The following is a 25144-nucleotide window of genomic DNA, read 5'->3' on the forward strand; positions in this document are numbered from 1 at the left end:
CTAGTCAGAACTCTCTGAGAGATACCTGTCGAGAGAAAGAGTTTGCACAGAGAAAGACATCAACTCAGACCTGGAGAGCAACTCTACAGAGGGAGATATAAAGAGAAGATTTGAACTGCTGGCAGGTTTTGAAATTTGAAGTTTTAGTAAATTTTATTCGGGGGTTTTATCGGACAATTATTATAGAAGGGAAAGTAAAAGATTGGTTAGAGGAAGGAGTTGTAAATAGTTGTTAGTCAAGTATTCTCTGTTACATTTTAAAAAATGAAGTTTAAAATTTTTACTCTGCGTAATTCTTGACCTCTCAAATTTTCACAGATTACCGCACAGGGTAAATCTTTTCTGTGTTGCTGGTTTAAATTAGCTGGGGGGCTTACCCTCTGTCGTAACAGTATAAGATCATGAGAGACAAGGATGGGGTGCATGCACTCCCAGGATTGGAGAATCAAGGACTAGAGGGCATCAGTTTAAGGTTAGAGGGGAAAGAATAAAAGGGTACCTGAGGGGAAGCTTTTTTACACCAGGTGGTATGCATGCTCCTCAGATGCTGCCTGACCTGCTGTGCTTTTCCAGCACCACTCTAATCTTAACTCTGATCTCCAGATTGTGCAGTCCTCACTTTTGCCTTTATGCAATGAGCTGCCAGCGGAAGTGTTTGAGGCAGTTACATTAACACTTAAACGGCATTTGGCCTTTGTACAAATACATGGTTAAGAAAGGATTAGAAGGACATGGACTAAGTGCAGGGAAATAAGGTTAGAGTGGATGGACAATACTGTGTAAAATGTGGCATATCATCCTGCATAATTTTATGTGTAGTTATTTATTCTAAATTGCTTAATTTTTTTTTGTTAGCAACACAAATTCAATATCTGTTAGGTTGTATATTCTTCTAAGCGGTTGTATATTCCCAACAAACAAAATAATGTAGTTTCCCTTTAAGTTTTCCAGGACCGATTTTAGATTGGCTCAATTGCTCGTGTTTCTACTGGAGAACATTTTGCACATTATTTGTAAGATTATTGAAATTTGTCAAATAACTGAGAGGCTAAGGTTTCTTGCTTTGACATTGACTGATAGCATTCTATTCCACACACGCATACCAATTTTCTATATCAACATCAAGAGAACTAAAACAAATTGTCTCATTGCTACAGGATCTATTGAAGTTTAATTTATTGATTTACATTGAAGTACTGTTCTGAGGTTAGTCTTATTTGTAAATTACAAAGAAATTCAAAGGTTGCAGTGAGCACTGATTATTGACTGGAAGAAGTAATTGCACTAGAAGGAACTATGTTAGTAGCCACCTCACCATGTGTTAATGCGAGTTAAGAGGCAAGATGGTTTGCGTGATATTACAACATGATGAGAGATCATTTTCTGCAAAAGAGTCAAACTAGGACCTGCAGCTTAATCTTAGAATCAGTTTGGGTAATTCTGATTAAGTATTTGGCTTTAACCATGGTTAAAGCATTCAAATCGAAGTGGGCCATTTGAAGGAAAGAAAGAGAGAGAAAAGCTAACATTTCTCACAAAATTGCAAAGCACTTCAAAAACACAAGCACTTTTTGAAATGTAGTCACTATTATAATACAGGAAACTCAGCAGGCAAGTCGTCCATAGCAAATTCCCTCAAACCAGCAATGGGATAATGACTGTATGATCTGTTTTACTGATGTTGATTGAAGCATAAACCTTCACCAGGACATTAAGGATAATTGCCTTGCTCTTCTTTGAAATATTGCAATGTGATCTTTTATGTTCACCTGAGCAGGCAGCTAGAGCCTTGGTGTAAAGGCCTCCTAGCAGTGGTCAGAATGTGAGAAAGAAAATAAATCAGGAGATAGAATTGGTATGTAGGAAAGGTACTATTACAGCAATGAAAACAACAAATGCTGGAGATCACAGCGGGTCAGACAGCATCCATGGAGAGAGAGCAAGCTAACATTTCGTGTCTAGGTGACTTCCATCAGAGCTGAAGTGAAGTATGGAGGGGACAGCATTTACATGATAGTTTTGGGTGGTTGGGGGAGGGGGTGTAGTGGGTGTAGAGTGCTGATGGAGAAAAGATGTTGATAACTCAGATTAAGTGATCAGAATTTGAGGATGGCAGAGCAATGGTGTGACTCCTGTCAGACTTGGAAGGACAGTAAGTGGGACTTGGGGAGGTGGGTAGCGGATGGACATGTCCACAAGCTAAAGGAAAGGGAAGAAGTGGTTCACAGTTTAAAGGTGTTGAACTCAGTATTAAGTCCAGGCGGCTGTCAAGTGCCTAGCCTGAAGATGAGCTATTGTTCCTCCAGTTTGCGCTGTGTTTCACTGGAACATGTGAGCAGGACACTATGTTAAAGTGACCAGCTACGGGAAGGTCGGGGTCCTGACTGTGGACAGACCCAAGGTGTTGCACAAAGCAGTCACCCAATCTGCGTTTGGTTTCTCCAGTGTTGAGTAGGCCACATTGGGTGCAGTGAATACAATCCACAAGATTGGAGGAGGTCCAGGTGAAATGCTGCTTCACTTGGAAACGCTGTTTAGACCCTTGGATGGTGAGCAGGGAGGAGCTGAAGGGGCCGGTTTTGCCCTTCTGTGGTTACATGGGAAGGTGATGTGGAGACAGGGTTGGTGTTAATGGTTGTGGAATATATTAGGGTGTCCCAGAGGGAGTGATGCCTGCCAAATGCAGATGGGGGAGAGAGGGGAAGATGTGTTTGATTGTGGTGCTCTGCTGGAGTTATCTGAAATGGCGGAGAATGATCCTTTCAATGCGGAGGCTGGTGGGCTGAAAATTGAGGACAAGGGGCACTTAACACTGTTGTAAGTAATAGGAAGGGACAAGGGTGGGAACACAGGTGATGGGTCGGATGTGCTTGAGGGCCTGTCAACCACAGTGGGTGGGGAAAACATGGTCATGGAAGAAGCAAGCCATGTTAGTAGCGCTGTTTTTGAAGGTGGCACCATTGGAACAGATGGGATGTAGGTGAAGGAACTGGGAAAATGGGGTGCAGTCCTTGCAGGACATGGGGTGTGACGAGCTATTGCGGGTCATTTTAACACAGCATCCTGCTCACATGCCCGCATGTCTGTACTCAGCATGCTGCAGTGCTCCAGTGAATCACAGTGCTAACTGGAGGAACAACATCTCATCTTCAGACTAAGCACTTCACAGCCTTCTGCATTTAATATTGAGTTCAACACCTTCAAACTGGGAACCATTTCTTCCCTTTCCATAAGCTTGTTATCATGTCCTCCCCTCCCCCATCCCAATTACTGTCCTTTCAGGTCTGACAGGAGACACACCACTGTTCTGCCAGTCTCACTTTCCGATCACTTAAACTGAATTCGCAACATCTTTTTTCCACCAGCACCCCACACCCTCTACCCCCACCCCACCCCCAAACTATCGCATAAATGCTGTCCCCTCCACACTTCACTTCAACTCTAATGAAGAGTCACCATTTTGAAACATGAGCTTGCTCTCTTTCCATGGGTGCTGCCTGACTCGCTGTAATCTCCAGCATTTGTTGTTTTCAGTACAGATTCCAGCATCTGCAGAAATTTGCTCCTATTATTATAATAATCGTGGGAGACTTCAATATGCAGATCGATTGAGAAAATCAGGTTAGGAGCGCACCTCAAGAAAAAGAATTAATGGAATATCTACAGGATTTTATTTTGGAGCAGCTCTTGTTAAAGCCCATGCAGGAATAGTCAGTTCTGGATTTGGTGGTTTGCAATGAGACAGACTTAATTAGGGAGCTTAAGGTGAAGGAACCCCCAGTGGCCAATGACCATAATATGATAGGATTCACCCTGCAGTTTGAAAGAGAGAAACTTGAATCAGTTTCAGTTGAGTAAAGGTAACTACAAAGTCATGAGGGAGGAGCTGGCCAGAGTTGTTGAGAGAGGACTTAGCAGGGAAGGCTGTGGAGCAGCAATGGCAGGAGTTTCTGGGGCTAATTTGGGAGGCACAACAGAAATTCATCCCATGGAAGAAGAAACATTCCAAGGGGAGGATGAGGTAACCATGGCTGACCAGGGAAATCAGGGATAGCATAAAAGCAAAAGAGGAAGCATATAATGTGGTGAAGATTATTGGGAAGCCTTTAAAAACCAGCAGAGGAAAGAAGGGAGGAAAACACACCTCCATCTACAACAACGGAGCTGAGGTTGAGAGGGTGGAGAGCGTCAAGTTCCTAGGAGTGATAATAACCGACAATCTTTCCCGGACTTCCCATGTAGATGTGACGGTCAAGAAGGTATAACAACGCCTCATCTTCCTCAGCTGGGTCAGGAAATTTGGCATGTCCATAAAGACCCTCACCAATTTTTACAGATGCACCATTTGAAAGCATACTGTCTGGGTGCATAATGGCCTCGTACAGCAACTGCTCTGCCCAGGACCATAAGAAACCACAGAAGGTTATGTGCATAGCGCAGACCATCACAGAAGCCAACCTCTAGACTTGTTATTGCTGCAGAAAGGCTGCCAACATCATCAAAGACCCATTACACCCCAGTAGTGCTCTCCGACAACCTTTTCTGTTAAGCAGAAGATACAGAAGCTTGAACATGCATATTAACAGGTTCAAGAACAGTTCCTCCCTGCCATTACTATTCCGATGGATGGCCTGTCTTGCATCAAATCATACTGATCTTGCCTAGTGCACACCCTATGCCAAGTAACTTGTATGTCTCTGTCCGTTTTTTTTCACCTTATGATCTGTATGTCTTTGCTTACTATGATCTGCCTATACTGCTGGCAAACAAAGCGTTTCACTGAACTGAGGTACGCATGACAATTAATCAATCAAATCAAATCAAAGCAACCACAATGTGCTGCACAGAACGTTGCTAAATAAGATAAGCACCCATGGTGTTAGGGGCAAGATACCGAGTGGATTGGGTGACTGGCAGCAGGCAGAGAGTGGGGATAAAGCGGTCTTTTTCAGGATGGCAGCTGATGATTCTGCATAGATCTGCTTTGGAACCAAAACTATTCTGGTCAGCATGGATGGGTTGGGCCAAAGGGCCTGTTTCCATGCTGTATACTTTTATAACTCTATTTACATTGTACATTAACAATCTTGATGAAGGAACTGAGGACATTATTGCTAAGTTTGCAGATAAAACGAAGAGAGATGGAGGGGCATGCAGTGTTGAGGAAGTGAGGAAGCTGTAGAAGAACTTGGACAAACTCAGACAGATAGTATACAGTGTGGGAATTACTAATTCCACCCATGTCCAACTGCACAGAACAGCTGTTGAAGCGAGGATATTTGTTCACTTAGGTGTATCAATGGTTATAGAATTCAGCTGGAGTAGCTGTGGTTAAGATCAGCCATAATCAAATTGCATTGTGGAACAGGTCTGAAGAACTGAATGGTCTGCTCTGTTCCTGTATACCTGTGTAAGTAAATATACTAATAGTCTTTATTTTGTACATGTCAAGACTATATTTTGTTTATATCTCGATAGTTTTGAATGCGGACTGAAGTAGGAAAGGATTGTTTTAAACTGAAGGTTTGTGGAAGGTATTGCTGCACTTTTTAAAAGCAAGTTACTGCAACTCATTGCAAGTCATATGCACATAGTTGCTGAGTTAAAGCAGTTGGAGAGGTCGTTTTTACAAGGCCAGCTTGTCTGGTGTATACAGAGTGAGATTCGGCTGGCACAGGTTACTGATTGGTTTGTGGAGTTGTGACCATTTGTGTGTGACAAAGGCAGTCAGCCTAACATGAGCTATTGCCTGTGGGGTGGCTGAACTTGTGGATGTGTAGAATATTGGTAGAAGCCTTTGGACTGCTGCAAGGAGTAGATTGCATGTCTTTCTTTCCAGGAAATGACCTAAAGCCTGAAGTTCTTTTAGCTGTGGCGTTTAACCAATCTGGAGAAAAAAGGTTGAAGAACAGAAAATCCAGGCAATCAAACTCTTAGCAAACCTTGTGGACTGGGATCAATGAACTGCTCTCTTTTACCTCCCCTCCACCCACAACACAACTTTTGTGTGTTTGGCTGTATGTTTGCTTTGGGGAAGTTTTAGAAGGGGTTAGAGTTTGAAGTTACAGTGTTACATGACAACAGTTCATAGTTTACCTGTGGTTCGAAGTAATAAAGGACTGCAACCCAGTCTATGTTTTCTGTTAACCTGAGTCTGTCTGACAGATAAATTGGGGACTATGTGCACTCTGCAAATTTTTTCATAGTTTTTCTGTGAACTCTGTCTCTTAACAGTGGGGTGAACCGAGGAGTGGCAGAGGGCGCGATGAACTCTATTGCTGTAATGCCTTGCATTATATTCAGTTTTTCAAAATGATGCTGGAAGCACGGTGATACTTTGCGATTTGCACACGGAAAACACTTTTCGCTGTGTTTTTATATACATGTGACAATAAATCTAATTGTAAATCAATGAAAGGTTACATACAGCAAGCTGATAGCAATGAGGTGAATGTCCAGATAATGTGTACTAGCTGTGTTGGCTGATGTTGGCCAAGTTTCTAGAACAAATCCTCTGATCTTCAAATAATGCCACAGGATTCCTTACATCCACACAAAGAGGCAAATGGAGGCCTTGATTTTGTGTCCCACCATCTGCATGAAGCACTGTGGTAACTGGCCTTCCAATAGATCTGTTTTTTGTAGTAGTACTTATAGTCATCAGTGTCTAAGAATGTACTGAGGTACGCATGACAATTAATCAATCAAATCAAATCAAATCAACCACAATGTGCTGCACAGAACGTTGCTAAATAAGATAAGCACCCATGGTGTTAGGGGCAAGATACCGAGTGGATTGGGTGACTGGCAGCAGGCAGAGAGTGGGGATAAAGCGGTCTTTTTCAGGATGGCAGCTGATGATTCTGCATAGATCTGCTTTGGAACCAAAACTATTTTGGTCAGCATGGATGGGTTGGTGCAAGGGGTTATAGATCTTCATCTTCATTAGATTGAAGAAGCAGCGAGGCAAGATGGAAAAGCATAGAAGACAAAATGCCCAAGAGAAGTTATATGAAATGAGAAGAAGGAAGAGATTTATTGCAGTACGTTGAATGGCATGAAGATTGACTGGGGTGCATGGGGCAGATTTCTCTATAACCTTCTGCCAGATTAACTTGTTATTATGGATGTATATGTTTCTGTTATCAATATTTTTCTCAAACCACATCAGTTTTATGCTGATCATAGCTCGTAAAATATCTCACAAATGATAAACTGTATTGATTGCATGTGAGTGTGAAAATAGCATCTACTCAGTTTGAGGCCAGCAAGCAGTTCTGCATGGCTTCAACAGGGGAATACCAAGGTTAACTCGTATTTAATTTAAAAGACATCTTGGAAAAGTAAGTCTGTGCAAAGATAAAACGTTCAGGAGGATAGTGATTTCAGGCTGACAAGGATCCCCTTAGGCGGCATCATGAAAATTGCTGATTCAGGTTTGTACTCCTGCCAAATTAGTTTAACAAAATGTTAAACTGCCAGTTTCCAGCCTAAGCATTTAGTCCAATTAAATGATCCAGCCAGAATTGATTAAGAGTATGGAAAGGGTCATCATTATAAAAGAAGAAGGGACCCTTTTATCTGAGGTTCCTGAATGCTCCTCATTGAGCCTTGACATTGGCGAGGAGCGGTTAACTCTCAGTGCTGTAGCTATGGCTCAGTGCATAACTGTGTCGCTCGGGTCAGAAGGTGGTGAGTTCAAATTTCAACCCAAAGCCCTGAGTATGTAATCTACTGCTGAAGTTCCAGTGAGCACACATACCCTACTTCCTACCTCAGGACATTGCCTCAAGGCACTTCATAGAGAGATAATACCACTCATTCAAAGAAGGAAATTTTGGGAAGTTGAACCATAACTCAGTCAAAGGAGTGGGTTCCATTGTTAAAGCAGGACCGGGAGGGGGAGAGGCAGGGAGCGAATTCCAGAAAGCAGCTGAATTGCAGACATCACTGGATGAATTATTCCTTCTTCCACTCCTACCACAGCATCACAGGAAGGCATCAGATAAGTACCTACCTACCACATGCTAATGAGATGCCCTCTCATCAGCTCCACACAACCTATTGTACAAACATTGTACAGAGGGATCTGAGTGTCCTGGTACATAAATCACGATAAGTTACGATCAGGTATGTGTGATTAGGAACACAAATGGAATGATGCTGTTATTACAAAGAGAATACAGTGCAAGAGTAAAAAGCTTATACTACATTGGTACAGGAAATTGTTGAGACCGCATCTGAAAGACTGTGTACAGATTTGGCTTCTTATTTGTAAAGGATTTAATTGCACTTGAAGCAGTTGAGGGAAGGAGATTTACTTCTGGAATGAAGGGCTTCTCTTATCAAGAAAGATTGAAGGGTGAGGCAATAGCCATTCAGGTTTAAATGAATGAGATGTCATTTTGCAGAAACCAATCTTGAGAGAACTTGTTGGGTCAATACTGGGAGGATGTTTCCCCTTGTGGGGAAGATTAGAATTCAGGAACATGGCTTAAAAATAAGAAGTTTCCTTTTTAAGACTGAGTTGAGTATTCTTTTTCCTCTGGGGGTTATTGGTATTTGGACTTTTTATCCTCATAAAACAATCACTGAATTGATTCAAGGCTGAGTTAGATAGAATGAAGATGAGGTTGAGACCACGACCAGTTGGCCAGAATCTTAGTAAATGGGGGAGCAGGCACAATGGTCTACTCCTCCTAAGTCTTATGTTTCTTCCTGGGGGGGGGGGGGGGGGGGGAGGAGAGAGGATGAACTGGAGGGCACCTAGGCTGTCAGCATTGCATCTCCCAGGATTTTCCGCCACAGAACCTCTACTCAAAACATTTGCTTGTCTTTTCTCTTTACCGTCACTTACAGACCTGCTTTGTGCTTCAGCATTTTTGCTTGTTGCTGCCATATTTTTCTTCTTCTGACCATGCCTAAACTGAGCGTATTTCATCGGTACAAAAATGAGCCGATTTCAAAACTACTTCCTCACCTTACTGTGCAGCATGTTAAAATAAATTTTAATTTGATATCTCAGAATTTTCTTCCCACTGTGGCTAGGATATTTCTGTACCTTAATGCTGTTTACCCTCCCCATGAAAATGTTCTGTTTTGAAGGATTCCCAGCGTCACCGAGAGATGATAGAAGAAAGATACTCCAAATACAAAGAGATAGTGACTTCCCTGCAGCAGCAGCTGCGAGATTCAACAAGGAAGATTCGAAAATACCAGGTAAGGCAGGATTTGCATTCCATTTATAGTGATATGTCTTTTTGTGTAATTCAGTTCAGGAGCCTTTAATGCAAGGATTTTATTCAAAGAATAAATGTTCTAACATTGAGTCACCTTCCCAGCTCAGTTGAGGTCAGTACTAAAAATGAAAGAGGAAAATGCTGAGAATCAATAGCAACTTGTGAGGGTATGCAAGAGGAAAAGATAGGTTAATGGTTCAGGTGTCAGAATTGAATCTGGAAACGAATGAGCTCATTTGTAGGATTAAACAAAAATGAAGAGAGTTGGGACGATCAAGAAAACATAAAGGCCCATTCCTTTAAAAATGGCCTGCAGTGCGCAGATCCAAAAGACCCTCACCCATTTGCTGCAAGGGTCTTAATTATGAAGTTATGAATTGATGGAGTTATGAATTTTTAGGGTAGTTCTAGTGGTTCTCTTGATGGGCAGATAAGGTCTTGTAGAACTGTTTCAAGCTCTCAAATCATTTAAAGCCCCAGCCCTTTCAAAAATAAACAACCTGCCTATGCTAGTGAGGGTTGAAAAATCTGGGCTCACTGTTTAGATAACTGCTTGTAGAATTGCATTACCTCAAAGGTTATCATTTTACCGTTATTAACATTTGGCTACTTTCAACCTGTCACTATCTCAGTGGGAGATCTTAAGTTCACAGTTTCATTGACAGCTGGATGATTTAGATGTCTTGATTGATGGGTTTATGTGGTCTGTTTTTATAAGGAGTGATGAACTTGAGGGTATTTACATGTTTTGAAAGGCCTATCATGAGAGCAAGCATTTTTCTTAAGATAGTGAAGGCTATGATAGATATTTAGAACTTCATCTGAACATGGTTCCTGAGGTCTGCATATGGTGGATAGTGGGTCAGTTGACATGGAGGGTGTAAGTGCAAAGGGTGTAATTCGGCATGAAGTTGGCATGGTGTATATGAGGGACATATTGCGTGTAGGTGCGAAATGGGATGGTATTAAACGTATGAGAGACCATTAGAGATATAGGAATAGATGGGCCTGTGGAGTGTGTGGGGGATGTGATGGATGACGGCTGGAGGACATACTACTTAACAAACAAGGCATCTAATTGAAGACCTCCTCAATCAGCAATACTTTCTCCTGAGTCGAATGGGATGAGCCACAACATTTCTTGACAGTTGCTACATCTGCCTCAGGAGTGAAAATCTGGGCCTCTTGGAGTGTGTCGAAGGTACAAAAGAGGGAGATAGAAGACTTTGTAAATTAGAAGAAGTATGAATTATTGGATGGGGTAAACAGGGTGAGAGCAAGTGTTAAAGGTTTTAGTGCCTTACAAAGCGAATTGGTTGACAGGCCTGCATGGAATGTCTTCTGAACTAATAGAAGGGAGAAAGAGGTAGACCAAATAATTGCAGCCAGTCAGTCACTGGTAGGCAAATCATGGAAAAGTTTCTCAGAGACTGCATTAATAGTCCTTTTATATGGTATGAATTAGTTGAGGAAAGTTTGCATGAATTTATTGAGGCTAGGTCATGTTTAAGTAATCTGATTGAATTTTTTGAGGTGTTAACAAGGAGGCTGAATGAAAACGGTGCATTTCATGTAGTCTACGTGGACTTTCTCAGGGCTTTTGACAAATTATCACATGTAGTATGTTCAGAAAAGTAAAACTCCATGTGATTCAAAGCAAACTGGCAAGTTGGATATTCGAATCGCTGTAATCTATAAGGCTACAGATCAAGAGCTGAAAGTGAGTTCAGGCTGGATATGATAGAGACTGGCATGATGACCGCCTTCAGTGTTGTCAATTTCTATGGTTCTATTAATTCTTCAGCAAAGAATTTCATGGTCAACGGAAAAACACTTTATTTCTGTTTCTGGAGAGATGTGGACTTTCATAGGCCAATTCCGATACAGAATTGGCTGATTTACAAGAAGCAGAGTGGTGGTTAATGGATGTTTTTCAGGCTGGTTAATGGTTTGCAGTGGAGTTCCCCCGGGGTCAGTGTGGTATCCTTACTTTTTCTGATATATAAATTACCTAGACCTTGGAGTACACAGCACAATTCCAAAGTTTACAGACAATACAAAAATTGGAAGCTTATAAACTGTGAGAAGGTGGAATTTCAAAATGGCAAGTTGGTAGATTAAGTGGCAGGTGGAGTTTAATGCAGAGAAATGTAAAGTGATTTGGTTTGATAGGAAAAACATGGAGCGACACTATAACGAGTATGACAAATACAAAGGACTTGGGTGTACATGTGCAGAAGTCCTTGAAGGTGCAGGGCAGGTTGGGAGAGTGGTTAATAAAGCGTAAGACTGTGAAGGAATGACATTTTATTTCCAAATCAGCATGGTGAGTAGTTGGAAGGGAACTTGCAGTTGGTGGTGGTCCCATGTATCTGCTGCCTTTATTTGCAGAGGCGTAGAGTACAAGAACAAGGAGGCAGAAATGGATACTGCAGTTGCTGGAAACCAGAGTTTAGATTCGAGTGGTGCTAGAAAAGCACAGCAGGTCAGGCAGCATCCGAGGAGCAGGAAAATCGACGTTTCAGCCAAAAGCCCGAGTCCTGATGAAGGGCTTTTGCCCGAAACATTGATTTCCCTGCTCCTCAGATGTTGCCTGACCTGCTGTGCTTTTCCAGCACCACTCAACTCCTTGTTCTTGTACAGATTAATGTTAAAGCTGCATAAGACAACAATTTGGCCTGAGCTGAAGTATTGCATTGAGTTCTGCATGTTGCCCTTTGGAAGGATGTAAAGGCACTGGAAAGTGTACAGAAACGATTGACAAGAATGAGGCACCTCAGCTGTAAAGGTTGAGAAATTAGTACTGAATTCCTGAAAAGAAGCAAAGTACAGTACTATGGATGCTAGCGATTTAAAAACAGAAAGTGCAAGAGGAACATAGGTAACAGAGTTCAGTATTGCTCTTTATCAGAATTTGAAGAGGCTAGAAAATGACAGTTTTTATGCTGTTGCCGTCAGGGCAGAAGGGTCAGGTAGAACAGATGATGAGCATGCCCAGAGCAAATGAAAAAGGGAGTGCTAACGAGAATGGAGAAGAGCTAAATATAAATAAGAAGTGTTAATAAAAGCTGGTAACCACAGAAAATAGCTCAGCCATGCAGAGAGCAAACCTATACAAATAAGCCACTGAAGTGGGGTGGTGTGGGGAGGGGAGCAATGTTCCCTTGAGATCTCCCTTGTTCTGAACAGTACTGCAGAACCTTTATGTTCCTCAGAGAGAGCAGGCAGGACTGGTATTTAATTGCTTTTCCAAATGAAGACATTTCTGTCAGCGTAGCAAAATATCTGCAGTGAGACTTGAACCTATCCCCTTCTCATTCAGAGTGTTACCGTCAAACCAAGATTGACAAGTAAGTGACGGTGACTCTCTCAGACATTGACCCTCAATTTTCTCCCGTAGTATTGCCATCTCTTATAAATTTGCTTATTCTAGTGATGGTGACGACTTGTTTCACTTCCTTTTGATGAACCTTTGCCTATTTAGCAGTTGATCTGATCCATGCAGTGCCAGGGAATTGAAGTTCCAATGTACGATAATCAGCCTACTTTCTACAGTGTTACTAAGTAAGACAATCACAGTGCCTTTGTTTGTAGGAGAATCTAAATGGTTTAACATTTTCTGGGCAGATTATCTGCAGAAGCATTCAATTCAAAGCTTCTGTACTAAGCAGGAAATAAATCAAGCTTATTCATTATATCTCACTATTTGACCCATGATGGGTCACATGTCACATTGTTTCTTTCACCACTCAGTCACAAGCTGTGTAACAGTCTCTAATAAGAGGGGAAAGTAAACAATATTGTTTTCCAAGTCCAAATACCTAAGCAAACTGGCAACATTTCTGAATAAAACCAACTACCAAAATTGCTTAACACTGCTTCTTAAATTTGGAGGACAATAAATTACAGCTCCTGACTGAAAAGACTGTTAAGAATTTCTCTCTCTTTCTAGTTTTAGCCTCCATTTCCCAGCCTATCGTGTTCGCTTTGAGATAGGGGCATCACCACCGTAGCCAGCATGATCTCTAATTACCTTTGAGGCAGTGTTGGTGAGATACCCTATTTTCTTCGTAAACTGCTGCAGTCTATGTGGTATAGGTACACCCTCAAAGCTGTGAGGGAGAGAGGTCCAGGATTTTGAGGGAGCAACAGTGAACGAATGATGATACGGTTCCAATTCAGAACTGTGTGTGGCTTGAAAGGGAGTTGGCAGGTGGTGAGGGCCCTTTGTCTGCTGTCCCTGCACTTCTAGGTGGCAGTGGTTACACGTTTGGAGGGTGCTGTTGAAGGAACCTTTGCAAGTTGCTGCCGTGCATCTGGTGGTGACTGCACACTGCTGCCATTGTGTGTGGATGGTTACAGGCATTCTTTAAGGTGATAGATTTGGGGGTCACTCAAGCAGGCTGCTTTATTGTGGATGGCATCCTGCTTCCTGAGAGTGTCGTTGGAGCTGCTGTGTTGGATCACTGGGTGTATCCAAGAAGTTCTTCTCAGGTTCGGTTAAATATCATTAAGAGAAGACTCAACAGTAGCAATTTGTGTAAATATGAACATTTGTTGAGTAATAATAAAAGATGGAAAAGGAAGGAAAAATAAAAGACTGAACTCAGAGAGTAGTAAGGGTATGGAATGCTTTGCCTGCAACGGTAGTAGATTCGCCAAGTTTAAGTGCACTTAAGTCATCATTGGACAAGCATATGGATGTACATGGAATAGTGTAGGTGGGATGGGCTTCAGGTTAGTATGATAGGGCGGCGCAACATCGAGGGCCGAAGGGCCTGTACTGTGCTGTAATGTTCTATGTTCTATGAACTATGAACATCTAATAAATAATAAAAGGAAGGAAAAGAAAACAATGAGCCTCACACCCTCCAGCACATTGGGGACTCCTCGATTGACGGATGGTCTGGAGGCTAAGGTTCACAGTTCCGGTCCAAGGTGAAGTCCAGTATTAATATCCCCAGTATTAATCCTGGCCAAACAATTGAGAAGTCACCAGTGGGTCTACCATTGGACCTGGACTTCTGGAGCTAGAAAGTCCCCCCCACTGAGCTGCTGGCAAATCAGAGTCCTGTGACTCTTTCACACAGCTGCAGCATCTGGGAGATGGAGATTGGCACCAGAATGACGCTCATTGGATCATTGCGAGATGGCAAAGGGTGTTTCACATCTTTGGGGATTATGGGGAATCAACTGCAAGGGCAGGAGCCTGACCATCAATGACACCCTCTTATTTTCCCAAATCTATATCCCACAGAGTGTCTTTGAACAAGGAACCCTAGTCAGCAGGCCATAGCAACCCATGCAGGTTTGCATGGTGTAGTCCCCACACTGATAAACCAACCTGTCGCTGGGTTAATACCAGGGCTGGTGTGAAGAGGCCCTTCATTGGGAATTATTTTCTCCTTAGGTGCCTCAACTGGCAGTGTGTGGGAAGGTGGTCTGTGGATCTACCTGCAGAGGCAGGAAATAAGTGGCTCCCCATTTACTACCCTCCCACCTAATTAAATTCCCCTAAAGCTCCAATCCTGCCAAGAGAGAGAGTATAAAATACAAACCTCCTCCAACTCCTTTGAATGCAATTACAACCACAGTTGTCACCAACTCAGAACAGAGCAAGGCTGGATGTAGGTACTACTGAGATCTACAGCTCAATGCTACAGCATAGGAATTTGGAACAGGACTGGGCCATTGGTCCTCCGGGATCGGCTATGCTATTGGATAAGACCATGGCTGATCTGGTTGTGGCCTTGACTCTACTTTCAACCCTCCTTGTCAGTCAAGAATCTATCTAACTCAGCCTTGAATATATTCAATGACCCGGCCTCAACTGCTCTCCACGGAAGAGAATTCCGCTGACTAACAACCTCTTGACAACAAAAAACACTTTGCATCTCCACCTCTAAAAGAATTGAGGAAGTTACCAAAAGAAACCCATTAGTTAGTTGAAAATTCTTACTATTGTAGGCCTGCAGTACCTTTTGTCGACCATTTGTTCTATTCACTGTACCCCTCCTGTGTTCTTGGATCCCTGGTGACATGTTCTTGTGAAGCTCCTTTGATAGCCAATCTCTTCCTACGTGACTGTATAACTCCAATATTTTTTGAGGGCCCTCAAGCAGGAGCAGCTTTATATATTTCTTCCAGTGTAATTTTGATTTCTGTGGAGAGGTGTGAGGAGAGCTCTTTAGAGAAAGGATATCAAGGGATTTGGAGATAAAGTAGGTAAAGTAGCCATGATAGAAAAACAGAGCAGGCTCAAAGAGCTGGATGGCCTACTCCCATTCCTGCTGTTCCTCTGAGTGGGTGTGAGATAATGAAAGTTACTTCATTCTGTGCTCTCTCTGGCCTGCAATTCTTCTGCAAGAATTCAACTCTCCTGCTGCTTGTAACCTATCCAAGGAGGATAAAACTGAATGTGTGTGGATTGAGATACTGAATAGATGTACACAGATGTACACAATAGATTCACCAGTGGGTAGATGAAAAGTGAATTTTTTTATAGAAAGAAGAAAAATGGTTTCCTTCTCCAGCATTGTGGAAAAACAGTGGCAAACTGGTTTCATTCTCTTTGCATATATCTTACGTGAGAGAGACTTGATTTAGGTCACAATACAGGTCAATTCGTTAGAGTATGTCAGTTACCATGGGAACCTGTAACGTATAAAATAGCAACCATTATCTGAGCATTTTTATACTAAATGTCACTGTTACAAGCACAAATCTCCTAAATTCTAGTTACTGTGCCATTGTACTGTATGTGTTATTACACAATGCTAAATATTTGTATTATATAAAGTTATCTTCCACACTGGAATATCTTTGGTGAAAGCGTTTATGTTACCAGCTGCTTTTAAATTGTACTTTAATAGCCATGCATTGTGGCTATGGTGGGATAGTAGTTATCATATGTGACTAATAATCCAGTTCAAATCCCATTACTGCAAATGAGAATTCTATTTTTTTTAAAGTTCTGGAAATAGGAAAACAAAATCTTGTTATTGGTAAAAGTACAGTTGTCAGAACACAAAAACAAAACTGGCTTACTGACCTCCTTTAGGGAAAGAGACCTGAGGTCCTTGTCTTGTTTGGTCTTTGTGACTCCAGGCCCACCCCAATATGGCTGCATCTTGGGCTTCCTCTGAGGTGACCTAGCAAGCCACTAAATTACTGCTGCAAAGCATGCCAACATCAGAGGTTCAAGATTAAGAACTGCCACCAGCTCCTCGGGGAAACTGGAAACAGGTTATAAATATTAACCTCAAAAGCTCCTGATGAAAGAGAAGTTGACTACTTTGTGTTTTTAAACTGATTTTGTTTTTAATAACCCTCCCTGATAATCAGGAAGAAGAGTCTGACACTATCTTAAGGAGGGAGAGGTTGGAAAGTCTTCCTGTTGCACTATACAATCAAAACGGTTCTCCTCCTAGCTGTTCCACTCCAAAAACAGGCTGTGAGTATACGCAGGGTTCTCTCAACCCACACCCTAATGTGTCAAGTGCAGCATTATGATAAAAGTGGGATTTTGGTAATGGTCAGTGTTTCTGTAATGATTAATATCTCTAATTACAAAGTTGCTGACAAGAGTCTTATGAGTGTTTAAGACTGGTTTTCTTCAGCGATAGCCATTCTGCCGATCCTAACACAACATTTGCAAAAGCATTTCTGCTCTGTGGGGCAAGAACTTATCTTTACTTTTACAGAAATCTCAGTGAGGTACCAATGGGCATGTTTCCATTGTTTCTGCACACAACTGTTTGAAGAAGAGTCACAAGTCCCAGGTACACTACGTGTACACACACACACACACTCTCTCACTCACTTACATGCATGCACACACACCTAAGTCTATAGGGTGAATTTGCATTTGCAGAATTGTATTTGCAGGTACATTCTATTTTGCTCAAAAAGCACACAATCTACAGACAGTCAATCCATGTGACATTTTATAAATTCCTACTTTGGAAATAGAACCAGTCTGACTCAAGATTAGAATACAGACAGACTAACCTCACACGTTTAACTCATTGTCTGAGCTGAGATATCACCTTCTTTTATAAAACCCTAAGTTACCTCAGGATTGTGACTTGAAAGAAGTACTGGGATTTATATATTAATGAATCGAAGCCTGCAACCCATTCTAAAAGATGAAAGACTTAACAACAATCTAGGTTTGTTCAATATATCGTATCAGTTGCATGACACAATGATCTTGTGCTATAAATTCTGTGTCTTATGATCCCGTCTCATAACCTACCTGATGAAGGAGCAGCACTTTGAAAGCTAGTGCTTCCAATTAAACCTGTTGGACTATAACCTGGTGTTGTGTGATCTTTAATTTCGTCCACCCCAGTCCAACACCGGCAGTTCCTCATCATGGTGGCACAGTGGTTAGCACTGCTGCCTCACAGCGCCCGGGACCCGGGTTCAATCCTTGCATCGGGCAACTGTCTATGTGGAGTTTGCACATTCTCCCTGTGTCTGCGTGGGTTTCCTCCGGGTGCTCTGGTTTCCTCCCACAGTCCAAAGATGTGCAGATTAGGTGAATTGGTCACGCTAAATTGCCTGCAGTGTTAGATGAAGGGGTAAATGTAGGGGAATGGCTTTGGGTGGGTTGCTCTTCGGAGGGTCAGTGTGGACTTGTTGGGCTGAAGGGCCTGTTTCCACACTAAGTAATCTAAACGAGAGAAAGTGCGTGTTTTTAATCCAAATAACCACTCTTTGGTCATATTGCTATACAGTTATGAACATCTTGAAGGGTACATGGGTGTTTCCTGACTCTTTGCTACACTGAGTAGGCACATTCAGGATGACCAAGATACCCTTCCCCTCCAAAATACAGCTCAAAAAAAAGCATTATTAAGTGGAGGGTGAAGGATGTCAGTGTCATTAACTCCTTTCTGCAGGAATATCACTTAGCTTGTTGTAATTCTCATTTCTTGCAGCACCAGATGACAGCAGCAGATGCAGAAATCTGCCTTTCAGAAAGGAAGATGCAAGCCAAGGACAAGTGCTCAGCAGGGTTGCTAATGGAAGAAAGTCTCCTGCAGAAAAAGACAAGTATTAGGCCGTAATGTCCGAGTGACTTTGTGTGTTTTTCCAGCAGCTTTAATGGATGTCAGCTTACCTTGTATCAAGCAGGGTGGCTGAGAGCATTTACTGAAATGTGTTCCCATCCATTATATACGAGACAGCAGCAGGCAGTCCGAGTGCCTTTAAAAACAGTCTTTTCAATTTATTTTCTTTGTATTTACCAACACCAGAAGTGTGTGCTGAAATTAATATTGGAAACAGTACAATTTATTAGAGATTATTACTGATGGGCAATAATTGCTGTCTTAGCCAGCAACACCCACATCCCATGAACGAATATATATTTTTTTGAAAATGTAAAACCCTACATTTGCATTGGTTCCATCCAATGCAGTTCATGGAGGAGGGTGTTAGCTCGGTAATGGCCAGAGGTTCTTGGTTTCAGATATTCAAGGAAGCTTTAAAAATGATCCGTTAGAGCAATTTAAAAGCAGAGGTAATGTGTGAGAAGGGTCTGTTCTTCAGCATTAAATCTGTCTCATTGAAGATAACATAAGGAGCTGCAGTGAAGTTCTAGGCTGGAAGGACAGAATGACGCCCTTGTCTCTCTCTGTATCTGCTCTTTTTTTGTGAGGAGGGCCATTATTTTGACAACTTCCCTTAATGAAGCTGCAACTTGGGGCATCCGTCAATCCTGTGACGAAGAGGTGCCCTCCACTCATCTGCTGTTATCCTATTCTCTTTCAGGCATTCAGCTTTACTGAAACACAGACAATTCTAAAACCCTTAAGTAAATGAAAGTTTTGCTCAGTTATGTCCCCGGCATAAACAAAATGGAGATGGGGCAGAACCACAACTGACTGTAAGAGTATCAGCCATTTCCCAATGCCCCACTCTTGTTCATTTGTCAGAAGCCCACAGAGGAAGTTTTTTGTTAGACTTCTAATTTTAAAAAGACAGAAATTGCTGGAAAATCTCAGCAGGTCTGGCAGTACCCGTGGAGAGAAATTAGAATTAACGTTTCTTGTTCTGAGCAAGGGTCACAGGACCCAAAACATTAACACTGATTTCTCTCCACAGGTGCTGCCAGACCTGCTGAGATTTTCCAGCAATTTCTGTTTTTGTTTCAGCTGTCTAGCATCTGCATTTCTTTTGGGGTTTTTTCTCTCTAAAAATATTGGCTTTGCAATTCATTGAGGTAACACCTCACAAATTTTCTTCTGTCCTGAACCCTCCAAACCTGAAAGGGTTTGGTTGCTATTTTTGAAACAAAAGTGAATGTTGTGGTGGGAGCAGATGGGCATACTATAAGCCTGATTTTCACAGTCTCATGGAGACAGCCTTGGAAGTGCATGGGGCCTCGAAATGGGGAGAAAGCTGCATTGGGACAGCTCCCTCATGGAGCTGACTTGGGTCCAAGACTACTGCACAAACACATGTGATAATAGCCATGCTGTGCTGTAGCTCAATAATGCTCACCCCCATCCCCCAACAACTCCCTTCTCTTCAGAGATTATCCATAAAGTACAAAAGTAAGAAAAGTTGCAGTGGAACTTTATTTAAAAACTGCTTCCGCAACCAACTAACACATCCAATTCTAGCTATCATGCTTTAGGAAGGATTTGACAGTGTAGGAGAGGGTGGAGAAGAGATTTACAAGAATTGTTACAAAGATGAGGGACTTCATTTGGAGGAGCTGGGGCTGTTCTCCTGGACGGTTGAGGGGTTCTTTGATAGATGTGTTCCAAATCATATGAGATCTGGACAGAAAGTAGGTAGAGAGAAACTGTTTGTATTAGTAGAAGTTGGCTAAAGAATGAAAGGTTATATGAAGAAAAGACATTTCTACACAGTGGGAGGTTAGATCTGGAGTGCATGCTGAGACTACAAACTCAGTTGGGGCAGCTTCCCTGCTACGGGCTGCTGTTGGAGCAGGTTAGCAGGCAAGGCCACACTCTCAGTCCATGCTGATACTTGTGGAAGAGTTTGCTTATGCTCTGATATACAGGATTACCTCTGGGCCTCTTGATTTGTGTTTCTGCATCTCTGAGGGCACATTCAGGAAGATTGGACTATTGGGTATTGCACTGGAAAGTTGGGTTCAGATTCCATGTGGACCTGATGTCGGGTTGAAAAGCCTGCAGTCAAACTCAGACCCTTATTTAGCTTTGCATTGTCTAGTAAGATTAGGCAGGTGAGGGTCTGTGAAAGTTGCCTATATTAGGTGCATGAAATTCAGTATGGTCTTTAGCAGAGGTAAGATCTTGTTCCTTCTCCTTCTCCTGTAATCTTCCTATTTGGTTCAACAAAGTGCTGTAAGTGCTAGCTTTGACCATGCCAACTTATACCATCCAGACACAGCCCTCATGGATGAGGTCCAGCCATTCTGCACATTGTTCTGAATTGTAGAAAGGTCAGGCATTTATGTCTTCAGGCCTTATTAACCTGTTAGTTGATCCTCTCATCAGTCATCAGGTGGGACCTTATTTCCGAAGGTCCGTGGAGAAACGTTGCTCTGCTTCAGACTGATGGCCAAAAATCATGGCGGCTATTGTCAATTTCCGAAGATGATGATCTTGCAGTTCATAGAATGCCAAAGTCATTCTGTGTACAAGATCCGATACATCTCAGAAGTTGTATTTCTTGTATCCATTTCGGTTGATTTAACTGCTTCGAAGACTATCTGTCACACTGCACTGAGTGTAAAGAGGCGGTTGAGTCTCATGCGGTTCTTCAGAAACCTTGCACTTAAATGCCCCACTGGGGAAACATACTAAAAACTGCAGAAATTGTGGGGCGGGGAGAAAGTGTTCAACTGCTGCGTGCACCAAATGTCTGAAGAAATTTGAAGAGAATCAAGTTAAAAGTCACACAACATCAGGTTATAGTCCAACAGGATGAAGGAGCAGCACTCCGAAAGCTAGTGCTTCCAATTAAACCTGTTGGACTATAACCTGGTGTTGTGTGATTTTAACTTTGTACACCCCAGTCCAACACCGCCATCTCCAAATCATGAGGAGAACAAGCATTTTTCACAACCCTGATATTAAGAAACAGGATGTTTGGAGCTGGCCTACAGAAATTGAGGCCACTCTTTGGAATTCCATTGATCGTTGAAGTGCCTTGTACAATACTGAATTTGAATGATTGACTGACTTCCTTTGCACAATCAGCGTCTTCCTTACACAATATCCTCAGGTAGGCAAACTACAGATTTTTGCTGAGCCAATGGCTCTGATGGAGCATCACTTATTTCGTTCCAAATCAGCTGGGATGCCTTATTCGTCTGTCATTTACTATTGGAGAGCTTTAGCAAAATAAGATATACTGTTTTATTTAATGTAAAGGTGTGTTTTAAGCCTACAGCTGATTCCTAATTACTGTCCATCTCATCCCAGCAAAGACTTTTCAATATATTAAATACATCATACTAATACTGTCAAGCAGTGGACAAAATCAGCAGCTATCATTTTCCAAAATTTCCAGTCCTAATACATAAAATGATTATCCATTCTCACAGTGTTCACAGTCATTTAGAGGATTAACTAATTTGCCAAAAACCCACTTCCCACTTCCATTAATTAGGCTTCGTAATGGTCCTGTAAGTACTTGAATATCATGCTTACATTGTCATTCAAGCCAAAAATGCCCAAGAGGTAATTTCTTCCCAATGCTTCATTTCACCAGCCTCAATGAGTAATTTTCTCACCAGTCAGAAAGCCTCAAAATGCTTTACTCACAACACTTCCTGAAGTTGTTGTTTAAAGTCAGTACTTTATACAGTTAAAAGTCACACAACACCAAATTAGAGTCCAACAGGTTTATTTGAAATCACAAGCTTTCAGAGTGCTGCTCCTTCATCAGGTGAAATGCACTTCACCTTATGAATGAGCAGGGCTCAGAAAGCTTGCGATTTCAAATAGATCTGTTGAACTATAACCTGGTGTTGTGTGACTTCTGACTTTGTCCACCCCAGTCCAACACCTCCACGTCCTGACTTTATACAGTCTTGCTGGCTGTAGTGGTGCACGCTTGAGAGCAAATTAATCTGAGTCATATTTGGCCTCGTCCTGTGCTGTAAATTGATTAGTCCATGTGTACTGGCCAGCATTTTACACACTGTCTAATTCTGTGTGCAATCCTAATGCAAGATTGTTGGCAAGTGTTGCTGCTGAGCGCTGGCTCTGTGGCCACCCATGTTCTGAAGAGACATTTGTTGCCATTCTCTCTGGCAGTACCACATTACAGCACCAGATGTGCAGAGCCAAGATGTAAAATACTCAGTGTGGCAGTGTTTCACGTATGTTCACCCATCTAGTGAGTTGTCAAACTGAGGTCTGAGCTGCCTATTCTGGTGGACCAGATAGACATTAGTGATCCCTCTGATACGTTTTGAGGAGGAGCTATTTCCAAGCTCGGTCAGAATTCAGGCCTCAACTAATGTCTCTTGAAAATATAACGGCATAGTGTCATGGAGGTGACATCTTCCCAATTGTATTTTGCATAATCCTGTGTGTTTTGTGCTTTGAGATATCTTCACGTGATTAGATACCATATAAATTTAAAAACCTATTTATTTACTGACACCATAACTTGCATTTTACATGACAAAGTATTTAATCTTTGTAGAATTTGAAGAGTCAAGGTGCACAGAAAATAAAACTTTTATTTCCCACCTGAAATTAATCGGACATCCTGCTCCCAGTATTTAATTTGTTATGGATTTACTTGGATTGAGCTGTAATTTGCCACTCAGGTTATTTAAAGCATATTTGACTTGCTGTTTGAATAAAATCACTGTGCAGATTGATTTAGTGATTGTTGGAATACTGATTTTTAAAGAAATGAATAAGATGTAAAGAATTTTAATAAATGCTGTATTTACAACTTTAATGACTGAAGAAACCTGTTCATTTCCCAAAGGATCTTCATCTGCGCAGTAAAGGGTAGGGAATGATCAGCTCATTTCACAGATGGATGGACCATGTTAACAACTGGTTACTTTGTTACCCAGCACCTGCATCCAGCATTTCCAAGTCAGGTATAATACTTGTCATATGCAGCAAAGGTTTGTCTGAAAGCATTTCTTCTGATTCCATCAGTTTGAACATGCACATAACCTTTCCTGTAGCCTCTGGGCTTTGGTTTCACTTCTCAGGTTTGGAGTCTAGAAGAGCTTATTGAATCTGACATTGACCCTTGACATTTGAAGCTGAAAGGATGTTTCCCCTTCTGGGACAGGCGAACACTGGAAGGGGCAGTCAAGTGGATCTGCCAGTATCCTTTGAGTACATCTATCTTTTTGATGTAGGGTGTATTAATTACCCTAGCTATGCAATCTTCCAGCTGAGGTATTGGATAGAAATCAGCTACAGTCATTGTAGGAGGGGGAGACTGTTAATCCAGAGATCCAGCCAATGTTGTGAGAACCCGGGTTCAAATCCTGCCACAACAGATGGTGAAATTGAATCCAATAAATATCTGGAATTAAGAGTCTAACCATGACTATGAATCCATTGTCATTCGTCAAAAAAATCTATGTGATTCACTCATGCGCATTAGGGAAGGGAAGCTGCCATCTTTACCTAGTCTGGCCTGCATGTGACTCCAGATCCACAGCATTGTGGTTGATTCTTACCTACCAACAGGGCATTTAGGGATGGGCAATGTATGCTGGCCTAACCAGTGATGTCCTCTTCCTGTGAATGAATAAAAAAAGCTTGTGGAGATGTCCACCTGAGCTTACCAGGGAGCTCAGCTACTGCTGCTAAACTCTGAGTTGGTGCTTCAACATGTATTTAATTGCCTCTGGAACCTGGGGGAATTTTACTGGGTGTAGAAAATAGAGAGGTTGCCTCATGGGAGGAGCCTCTATCACATCCACATCATGTGGAATGAGGGTGGTGGAGCTTGGCATTTCTCCTGCTTAAACTTTTTAAATGCAGTGAACAGCATCAGCAAGTCTGTGCTGCGCTTAGATGGGTGAGTAAGGAATCTAACTTTGAAAGTATTTCTGTATTGGTTAGTATCAATGTGGGTCTCTGCCATGTCTTCCTCCAGTTGTCCCCAGGGCTACCCTCATCCTCTAAGGCAATAGGACAGACTGTTACCCACTTGTCCATTTCTTGATGGTGGTTTGGCTTTGTCAAGTTGGCGTGACATAGCCTCTTTTTGCCACTGTCTGGGGTCTCAGTGGGGCAGTTCACTACCCTGAGCTGCTTTGCCGCTGTGGGCAGGTCATTGAACTGGGCTTTTGAGGCAGGACCACTAACACCTGATCTCCTGGCTGAAATGTTCAGGCCCTAGCATATTTGTCTCCCTGTTTTATCATCGCTGATTGGGAGATTTCCAAGTATATTAAGGCTACAAGTCAATCTGCTAATAATGCGGCAGTTGTGTTCCTCTGCACCCTTGCACTATAAAATATCACACTGTGGAAAACTGCTATAGAATATCACACTGTGGACAACTGCTATGGAAAATCATGCTATGGAAAATCACGTCATGGACAACCACTATAGAAAATCATGCTATGGAAAACCACTATAGAAAATTGTGCTTTGGAAAACATTTATAGAAAATCAGACTGGATAACCGCTATGGAAAATCACGGGATGAAAAATCGCGACAGAAAATTGCACTATGGAAAATTGCTACGGAAAATCATGCTATGGAAATGCACAGAATGGAAAAATGCTATATAAAATCTCTATGCCCGTTCAGTAGAAAGTTTGCATTATCCAAGCAACGTCCTCAATTTGATAATTGCATTATAGCCGATTCGTGATGGTGAAACGTGCATTATAACAGAACAACCTATATATCACAGGCCGGTATAAGTCACTGCCTGATCTCTTGTTTTGTTGTCTAAT

At 42.0% G+C, this 25144-nt stretch overlaps 1 protein-coding gene across 6 annotated transcripts in view; it reads left to right on the forward strand.

Moving 5' to 3' along the window:
* Window positions 1-23165, forward strand: part of LOC140476087 (centrosomal protein of 128 kDa-like) — a 416326-nt gene extending 393161 nt beyond the window's left edge. For all 6 annotated transcript variants that reach the window (XM_072568114.1, XM_072568117.1, XM_072568115.1 and 3 more), the window contains 3 exons: window positions 9106-9219; window positions 16584-16692; window positions 18185-23165. In XM_072568114.1, the coding sequence (XP_072424215.1) occupies window positions 9106-9219; window positions 16584-16692; window positions 18185-18306 (345 nt within the window). In that variant the 3' untranslated portion in view covers window positions 18307-23165. The remainder of the gene's footprint in view (window positions 1-9105; window positions 9220-16583; window positions 16693-18184) is intronic.
* The last annotated feature ends 1979 nt before the right edge of the window (window positions 23166-25144 follow it).

Source organism: Chiloscyllium punctatum, chromosome 4, assembly GCF_047496795.1.
Source record: "Chiloscyllium punctatum isolate Juve2018m chromosome 4, sChiPun1.3, whole genome shotgun sequence".
NCBI lineage: Eukaryota > Metazoa > Chordata > Chondrichthyes > Orectolobiformes > Hemiscylliidae > Chiloscyllium > Chiloscyllium punctatum.